At 34.3% G+C, this 9,359-nt stretch overlaps 3 protein-coding genes across 4 annotated transcripts; 1 reads left to right on the forward strand and 2 right to left on the reverse strand.

Moving 5' to 3' along the window:
* The first annotated feature begins 1,600 nt into the window (after positions 1–1,600).
* Positions 1,601–2,659, forward strand: LOC108820237 (ankyrin repeat-containing protein BDA1-like). Its single transcript, XM_018593204.1, has 3 exons — positions 1,601–1,913; positions 2,299–2,470; positions 2,569–2,659. Exons 1-3 carry the CDS (start codon positions 1,601–1,603, stop codon positions 2,657–2,659), a joined length of 576 nt encoding a protein of 191 aa, XP_018448706.1.
* On the reverse strand, positions 2,597–4,324 carry LOC108819518 (DNA-directed RNA polymerase subunit 7-like protein). Of its 2 annotated transcripts, none has more exons than XM_018592573.2 (2): positions 4,166–4,324; positions 2,597–3,364 (listed from the first exon to the last, which is right to left on the reverse strand). In XM_018592573.2, exon 2 carries the CDS (start codon positions 3,328–3,330, stop codon positions 2,704–2,706), a length of 627 nt encoding a protein of 208 aa, XP_018448075.2. In that variant the 5' UTR covers positions 3,331–3,364; positions 4,166–4,324; the 3' UTR covers positions 2,597–2,703. The 2 variants fall into 2 exon arrangements, with proteins under 2 accessions (XP_018448075.2, XP_018448076.2); XM_018592574.2 differs by having other exon boundaries at positions 2,597–3,339; positions 4,166–4,318.
* Positions 4,325–6,447: 2,123 nt separating this feature from the next.
* LOC108819544 (uncharacterized calcium-binding protein At1g02270) lies at positions 6,448–9,127 on the reverse strand. Its single transcript, XM_018592602.2, has 10 exons — positions 8,760–9,127; positions 8,558–8,662; positions 8,371–8,476; positions 8,046–8,257; positions 7,863–7,939; positions 7,673–7,781; positions 7,452–7,577; positions 7,243–7,353; positions 7,062–7,169; positions 6,448–6,886 (listed from the first exon to the last, which is right to left on the reverse strand). Exons 1-10 carry the CDS (start codon positions 8,889–8,891, stop codon positions 6,662–6,664), a joined length of 1,311 nt encoding a protein of 436 aa, XP_018448104.1. The 5' UTR covers positions 8,892–9,127; the 3' UTR covers positions 6,448–6,661.
* Between the last annotated feature and the right edge of the window lie 232 nt (positions 9,128–9,359).

Raw genomic sequence — 9,359 nt, forward strand, 5'->3', positions numbered from 1 at the left:
AAATTTATATGTTATATAATATTTTATTTTATGAATTTGAAAATTCCAAAGAAATATTTGGTTTATTTTTTCAAAAAAATAATTTAAATGAATATTCGAACCAAAATCCGAACCAAATCTGCAAAATTTAAACTGAATCCGAACCAAAATTATAAATACGCGAATAAACTTAAATTTCTAACTTCCAAATCTGAAATCCAAATGGAGAGAAACAAAATTTGAAAGTACACAAACGCCCACTCTTAGAAATGCCACACTTGACAAAGTTGCGCTAACCCTCTATAGTTTTAGGCTTGTTCGGAAACTCGTTAGGCGCTATGCGTGCGGCAGATCCGGGCCTAGCGATTTATTCAAAAATCGGAAAAAATCGGAGAGTACGCGGGGCGGAATTTTTTGTACTTTTATACATATAATAAAACATTTATACATATTAATTAACATTTTAAAGTATAGTTGGTATATATTTATGGTTTTATACTTGTACAGCGAATTTAAATAGCCAAAGTGGTAATTGTCCAATCCTAAATTGGGCAGGGAAAGACAGATTAATAAAAGAAAACATTAAGCCTGAGGTTATCTATTTATAGTTTCATATGTTTACAAATAATCTCGACAGGTAAAGTGGTAAACGACAGGTAAAGTGGTAAATGCGGCTTCAAAACTGCAAGAGGGACGGAGTTCGACCCATTGCACGTGGTGTTTTGCAATTTTTTCATTTATTTAATAAGGGTAAAATAGTAATTTCATTGTCGTCTTCCTTTTTGACCTATTTTTTATTTCTGTATGCGGCCGCCATTGTTTTAACTTAAATTCCCGACGATTTCATCACATAATCAAGTAGATTTAACATTTATACAGTAAAACACATCCCACTAACGTGTTTCCAGTCCAAAACTAACAAATCTGAGTTATTTTATAGTGCTAATGAGATTTGGACAAAGCACGGTTTTGTCAATTCGACGCTGCGTTTTCTTATTCCACGTTCTAAGTAGAAACTACGCGGAACTACACGGATTACTGTTCAATGCCAACCGAATCGATCAAAATCGCCTCGGTCATCATCCGTTGAGCGCTTAAGCGGCCGCAAAATCGGTAACGCGGCCGCGTTTTTGAACAACTTTAGCCTTCCCCCGGCGAGGAGAAAAGCCTTATAGGATCAGTTACGAAAATCATTAATTATATACCAAACTAAACCATTAACACCCATCAGGCATGGTATCCTATACTGTATCAATATTCCGTTATTTTCTTGAAAAACGAAGGAGAAGAGGAGTTCGGTATTTTGAGGCTTTTGAACTTTGCACTTCACCCACGTATTACGTATAGCCGTATGTTTAACTGCATTTAGACTAAATGATTTAGTATACTCCAACGGAATTGATTTTAATGTAATATACAAAAGTCAATTATTTTCTACCCTAATATTTTCCAACGGCACCTATCTTTGGGTGTTTTCTTTTTTCTTTCTACGAAACAATTTAGTCAATAGACGCATCAATACTCGTGAAATTGTGTAAACCATAATCTAGTTTCCTATAAATTTGATTTACGACAATGCTTAGACGACTATCATAAGTCTTCATAAATTTGATTTACGACAATGGATCCGAAATTGCTTTGGATTACTCGATCTGGTAACGTCGATGCTTTGTATTCACTTATTGCAAAGGAACCATGTCTTCTTAAGAACTTAGACGTTTTACCCTTCATCCACACACCTCTCCACGAGGCTTCATCTACGGGGAAGACAAACTTGGCGATGGAGTTGATAGTTCTTCAGCCGTCTTTTGCCAAGAAATTGAACACGGAGGGGTTTAGTCCGTTACATCTCGCTGTTGAAAACCACCATTCTGACTTAGCTAAAGAGCTGATTCTGTTTGATTCCACTCTTGTGCGGACTCCTGGAAGAGGAGGTATTGGCTTCAAACTTAATTTATTATAAAACCTATATTAAGTTAATGATAGGGATAGGTCCCTGTAATAGGGCAATCAATGTTGATCAAAACAAGAACACTTTGGTTCTCAATGACAAGTTTACTGCAATTTTTCTCTTTTCCTTTCATCTAACGTTAACTGATCTTAAATACAAAATAGATTAACTAACAAATACGTAAACGTGGTCTAACACATCCACAAATTAAGGAAACACAAATCCCACTAAACATAAAAGAAATAAAGATAAATTATTGAAACCATATCTTGGTGCAGATAGCCACTTCTTTCTCTACGTTGTATCTCATCAAGTTACTTTATTTAATGAGATATTTTCTTTTCGTTCTTTGATTTTCATACGGGCAGGCATGACACCACTTCACCATGTGGTAACAATTGGTGACTTGGACCTACTTGCAGAGTTTCTTGTGATTTGTCCTGAGAGCATTAGAGATCACTTGAGAATGCATTGTTTACTACATCTAACTGTTTTGATATCCCACTTCCATGACTGTGGTGGCAGCATCAAGATCAAGATGTATTATAGCATTTTAAGAGAATCACATCTTAGACTACAATTCCAAGAGATGGGTTCCAATGACAATCTTTCTGGTATCGAATTTCGGGTTTTGGTAGAGAAAAATCAGATAGAAAGAGGAAAAAGAGAGAGAGAAACTTTGTGTACATTAACGAAAAGAGTGATGAGTTCGTTCACCTATACTACTAAAGAAGTAACAAGAAGACTGAAAGTAAATTTGGGAGTTGAAACAATCACATATAAGGCCTATCGCACCCTGTAAGAGAGACGGGTCCAAGTGTATCATCATCGCCTTCCACAGAGGCCAGAACGTAAACATCGGTTCTTCTTTTCTCTGGACTCACCTTAAACCGACGTCCCAGCACCAGAAACCGCACAACCACTCCAACAGCTATCTTGGTGAGATCATCTTTCTGAAAGCACGCCTCCTCCTCCTCAGACTTGGCCGGGACAAAATGGTAATCAGGCATTTTCAAGTATGATAAGTATGCGTATCTGAGTGGACCAGAGCTTATCAAAACTGCTGTAGCAGCTCCGTTAGGACCGTTGAAAAGGAGTTTCATTACGGTCCCTACCATGACGTTTCCTCGTGAAGGCAAGAATGTACGGCATGTGAAGGAGACTGGGAATGTGAGGGTGTCTGCTTGGTCACTATCATCGTTGTTGTTGTTGTTGTTACCGATGCTTTTTAAGGCGGTGATGGCGAGATAGAACCCGTGTTCCCTGCATGCTTTCTCGTGTAGCAGTTCTTGGAGTAGTCTGGTTAGAATCTGTTGGTGTGGTGGCGAATGGCCCTTCAAGTGTTTGGCAGGTATAGCCACGTCTCGAGACATTTCTACTTCTGAAAACATGCGCTTCATCTCTCTCACCTGAGCAAAGTTGAAGGATTAATCGCTATATCACACAAAAAGAGGCTTTTTATTATTCTCCCATCCCCCATATACAACACATTAAAGTAAAATCGAGAACGCTACTCAAATAAACAGGCATATCAGATCTGGCTTAACCAAGTGCAGGTCACTAAGATTTAAGAAACCATTTAAAGTTATACAACAGCGCAGAAACTAAAAGTTTCTATTAAAAAGAGGGTTTAAGTAAAGAGCATTTGACATGCATTAGAGTCTATACTAATATGCTCGACTCTATAGATTGGAGCAAAAGGAAGCAACCGAGAGAAGAAACTGAACTCAAAAATTAAAACCACACACGCACACTCAAGTGATTTTAACTGGATACAAGAAATGTTCCTTTTTTTTTCTCTTCTTCTCAAAGTAACTTTCTAGAGAACCAAACTAGCTTCCGACAACATATGTAACTTGCCTGGTCTTAAAATCGAACTTTCATTTTAGACAAACGACCATACAAAACGTTGTAACAGTAAATTTGAACACACAAGTTTTAGCCCAACATGGAAAAATTCAAAAAAGTCTCGAACTTTTTTTCCCTCTCTTAATTTATTTTCAAAACCCATGTCAAATTGGTTCTCTTTATCGTCTTAAAAGGGAAAAAAAAAACAATTTTTTCATTTTCCACTCGGAATATTACAGATCAGCTAATAATTCGAGTGTTTACAAGCTCCAAATTTCATAAACCCAGAAAGAGAGTAAAAATAGAAACATCGAATTCGCGTACTTCAAATATTCAACCAAGCAAAGGAGATTTGATTGTGTGGAAAAAAAAAAAGGATAATCTAACCTTGAAGAGAAAACTCAATATCTCAAAGAGTAGGAGAGGAGCCAAAAGGAGCACCGTACAGAAGCGACTTTTCTATACTCTCTGCCTAAACACATGCTACAAGAACTCTGTCTCTGATACAATTGGTAATTAAGGTGTATGTTAGCTATGCTCTCTTGTGATGTCTCTATAATGCGCAGTTATTGGGCATGTTAGTTAAAAAAAGATGTTGTTGGCCCGGTTACTGAAGATCCCGTGTCCAAACAACCCAGGAGACTTTTAAATTTTAAATGCAAATCTTCAAAATCTATACAATTTATGTTGTTCACTGATCATTCAACCTACTTCAACAGTTTGACTGGAAAACTTTAGTATTTGACCCTAAGCAGTACAATGTAAAATCAATTAAAAACAGGCTTATTACTCGCGAAGCATAATAGGACATTGGACTTGGTCACATAGATCAACCTCTTTTCTAATATTATTAACATAATAGAACAGTTATTGCTACTAGGATAGTTTTATTTAACCAAACCCACCATCAAACTAACTAAATTAGTTTTGATTGAAGTGTCTATTACCTTAACTCAATTTAAAATATGTTTTTACTTTATTTCACATAAGTTGTTAGTAAGAAACAAAACAAGTGGATCCTACACATCTTTATTATTAGTCTTTTTCATCTTAAGTTCTCTACCATTTTCTGTAAGATGCTTGTTTTTTCTTTATGTTTTATACGATTTTTATGATTTAAAGTACAATTTACCATTTATTTATTTTATTTTATTTATTTTAAACATTTAATATAATTACATATAGAAAACAAAGAATAATTTAATGTATATATATATATATATCATAAATATATATAGTATGTGTAAATAAATATACTGTTTAACATTATAATTTTGAATATAAATTAGTTAAGATTCTTCCAATCAGTCAAAATGTGTACATTAATCAGAATGCATGCATTGCGTATGCTAACGCTAACAATCTCTATAGATGTATAGTTTAAGATTAAACTAGAGTATGACTCGTCCTTTAAAATGGCAGAAATATTTTTGTTTAAAATAGAAAGAGGATATGTTTTTTATTTAAAATTATATAATTTTCAATCGTTTATTTGAGATTTTATACGCACATTCTTATCTCACAACATCATCTTTATATTTTATATGTATTTTATAAGAGTTCAATTTGTTGAATTGGTGAGACATAAAATTTATTTGGCATATTTTAGACTAATTTAATAATATATATTTGCAGGGGTTTTAATAGTTTTTACCAAATTTTTTTGTATTTGATCCAGATCCGTAGTCGAACCGGTAAATCCGGTAACATGTATGTAGTATGGTTTAGATTATTTAAAATCTGATATTTAAAAAGCAGATCAATTCGTAAAAATCTTAAAATATGTCACTAACCTGCGATCCGACATTGGTTAACCCGATAAAAATCTATGTAAATTAAATTATATTTTTTTTTAAATGATTCAACTTTTGATATATCTTTAATAGTACATGATTTGAATAAACTATATGATTTGTGATTCTTAAAATTTTGATAATGCTTTTACTATATAGTTTAAATTTAATGAAGAAAATGGCAATCAAAATTTAAAACTAAAATTTATTGTTAAGAATATCGTTTTAGATATCTTATTCTGAAAATATTATAACAATGTGTTAGATTAGAAGGTACATTTAATAATAACCAAGTTAGTTATAAGTAGAATACTAAAAATATATATATTGGTTTAAATAAAACTTAATTAGATTTGTTGTGCTCATAGTTTAATAGTTTAGATAGATGTACCAATTCGGTTTAGCATCTAATTTTGGTTAGCAATTTTGTGTTTACATTGTTTGGTTTATTGAAACCAATCTGGTTCATGGACATTTTATAAACGAATTCGTCGGATTGGCCTATGGTGGAAGCATGAGAAGCGTGGTTTAGGGTCCACTTTTATTTATTTATTTTTTCTTGGCGAATTTATCATATATATTTTCTCATTTAACTACATCCATTTATAATTGTGATCTCTATTTTATTTTTAAAACATGATTTTGTGGTTTAACTTCATGCCCCCATCATTTTTGTTTATTTACGTCATATATATAGAATATATGTAATTTTTTATTTGGTTTATATTTCTAGCCTTTTAGTTAGTTAAAATAAGGAAATGTATTGTCTTGTAAATATGATAAAAAGCTAAAGGTATAATCCAAAATTTAAAAAAAATAGAATCTTGTTTTAATGGTATAGATTTGAAAAGGGTTAAATAAAAAAGAAAAGAAAAAGAGTTGCAAAGCTGCTTGCTTCTTAAATCTCTCTACTACAACATTTCTTTTTACATGAAAGCTTCCAAATTTTTTGTTTACATGTCTGTACAGTGTGTAATGTCGAACACCATTGTGTTGTGCATACTTTGATTCTGCTCTCTAAGGGATACATTAGAACTCAAAAAGTCTCTTTAAATGGAAGAAGCTAAATGTTTGTTTTTGAGTACTTTTGTCATGAAACCAATTGAGAGCAAGGCATTCTTATGGGAGAGAATACAACTGTTAGCCTCGCGTGATCCGAGAGAGAGTAATTTTCCGGCCACCTTCCTTTTTCCACTTCAGGTGGAAACAAGACTGCGTTCTTGACGCTGAAACCAACGGTTTGTTCTTTGCTACCTTTTGCTTCTCCGTCCTCTGCTTCTCTCTGTTCTGACCAGTTCTGGTTCCATATTCTTTGCTGCAATAAATTGCATTAACAAGTGAGAAACATGTGTGCGTGTGTGTGTGTGTGTTTCAAGAGCAAGTGGCATTACCAAATCTATAACTTTCTAAATCTAGAAGTACACTAGATAATAGCTTACGAGTTATTATAACATATTTTTAGAGAGGGGAGTCTTATTAAGAAACGTTACCTGAAACTCCTTGTAATCTACAAGACCATTTCCATCAATGTCAGCTTGAGTCCACAGATCTTTGATCTCCTTTGTGGTGAGCCCATTGCAGTGACCGGTTAGATTAAGCTGTATAGAGAAACAGAATACTAATGTGAAGATTCAGCTAAATAAGACAATCGGAATGATAAAAATGTGTTACCTGTCGAAGAGTCTCACAGAAGCCCATGAATGTAATGTAGTCACCATCATTGTCGGTTTTCAAAAAGGCAAAAGCATCTTCAGCTGTCAGGGATGCTCTTCTCAGTAGATACTGCAAAAATCAAAACACTCAGATGTTAAAGAGGGAGAAGCTGAAAACAATCGTTTTAAAAAAACTTGTGATCAGAAAAGATTTGAGGAATGTCTCACCCTGAACATACCAAACACAGCCTCACTCCAACTTGTTTTTAGAAGCTTTCTATACCGATTTGGATTTAGTAGCCATATGAAGTCCACAGCACATATGTTACCCCGGTGGTTCCTGTGGCTTACCCACTGTAAGTCCAAAAAAAAGATGACGAGGATTTTTCAGAATCAGATCACCAACTTAAATCATCAAAATAATATACAGCATACCCAAAAGTAGTGACCTTATGAGCATCTGAATCTGTGTAACGATGAGCAGTGTCGTAAGAAGACACAAAACCCTGTGACCTGAGGAACTTGTAGACATGTCCTCGCTTGCTTCCGTTCCAATCTCTGTCACAAAATAGACACAATTTTCAGTACTATTCTTTAAATGTAACATACATGAAAATGAAAAAAAAATATAGTAGTTACCCGCAAAGCATAATAGGCATGGGACTTAAATTAACTTCTTTCTGATAAGATTCTACATACTGAAGAATCTTATAAACCTGTGTCAGAAAAACATAATCTTGAGTTTACAAAGATGCAAACAACAATGAAAAAATATATATAAAATGCATATGAGCTTTGGTACAAAGATTGAAAATATGCTACCTGCTGCAATCTTACTATAGAGAGTGTTGAATCATGAGGAAAGAGCAAATGAGTGTTGACGATCAAAACTTGTTGATGCGACTCATACTGAGAGTAAGGAGGCACTAATTCTACATGTAGAAGCTGCGCAACTCGGTCACCACAATCGTTGAAAAGCAAGTCCCTCGAGTTCACAACTCTAAAGTAGTCCTTATGAACAGCCGTAAGCAAACCTAAGAGAGAGAGAGAGAAAAAACATGTTCTGTTTTGATTCACATCCATGATGAATATAGTAGAGGCAATAACATATATATATAGAGAAAGAGAAGAAAAACTATTTAATTACCGTCACCACGATTGTTGGTACGGCCAAGCTTGTAACAGAGATAACCAGCGTCTCCAAGTCTCTTCTCGTATAAACTAACAAGCTCTTCGTTGCCTACCCAAAACTCCTATAAATCTCAACCACAACCCACAGAATCAAGAAACGAACATTGTCAATACAGAACATGGGAGGAGAATCGTGGAACAACCTGCAAACATATAATGGAAGACCTCTCGTACAATAACCAATCAATGATTCTGTGGTTCCTCCCCATCCAATACGCTCTGTTATCGCTTTCACGGATGCTTTGATCCTGCAGCATTCATTTCCATCATCATCATCCAAAGCATAAACAAAACAGAGAAAAAAAACAGAGGAGAATGAAGCGACGTTGGTTTTGAAGAGGAAACCTTTGGAGAGAGACGTTTGTAGATGGGAGCGAGGATGTTGAAAGTAGTGCAGGAGATACAAGGTTGCTGGTGCTGGTCTTTAATGGATGAAGATATTGCATAGCTTCCTATCTTTGATATTCTCCCCTTCATTTTTTTTCCTCTATAACCGCCGGGGAATATATTTACAGAAAATAAAGAAAAAACAAAAAAATCTCCGGCGGTAAAAAATCAAGAGAGAGAGAGAGACACGAGGAAGAGGATGAAGAAGAAGAGAAACGTCGTGACCGTCCTTAATTTTCTCTTATGATTTAAACCAAACACTATTTTAGTTATATTTTTGTTTCTTCTCTGTTCTTCTTCCTCTTGTACATAATATATATATATATACACACATGTGTGCATGTGTATTTATTATGGTGCTGTAGCACTCTGCTAGAAGCCTAGAATATATGTATGGTCGTATCGTAATCTTTTGATTATTTAGTGACCTTGGAAATTATAATATTTTATTTCCAGAATTTGTTCCTTGGTCAAATTAAATACTAATATATTTATTCGTGTATTCCTTTTGCCTTTTGAGAATTTTTTCTTTTTTTTTTATCAATGGGCGCCCCATAT

This window comes from Raphanus sativus, chromosome 9 (genome assembly GCF_000801105.2).
Source record: "Raphanus sativus cultivar WK10039 chromosome 9, ASM80110v3, whole genome shotgun sequence".
NCBI lineage: Eukaryota > Viridiplantae > Streptophyta > Magnoliopsida > Brassicales > Brassicaceae > Raphanus > Raphanus sativus.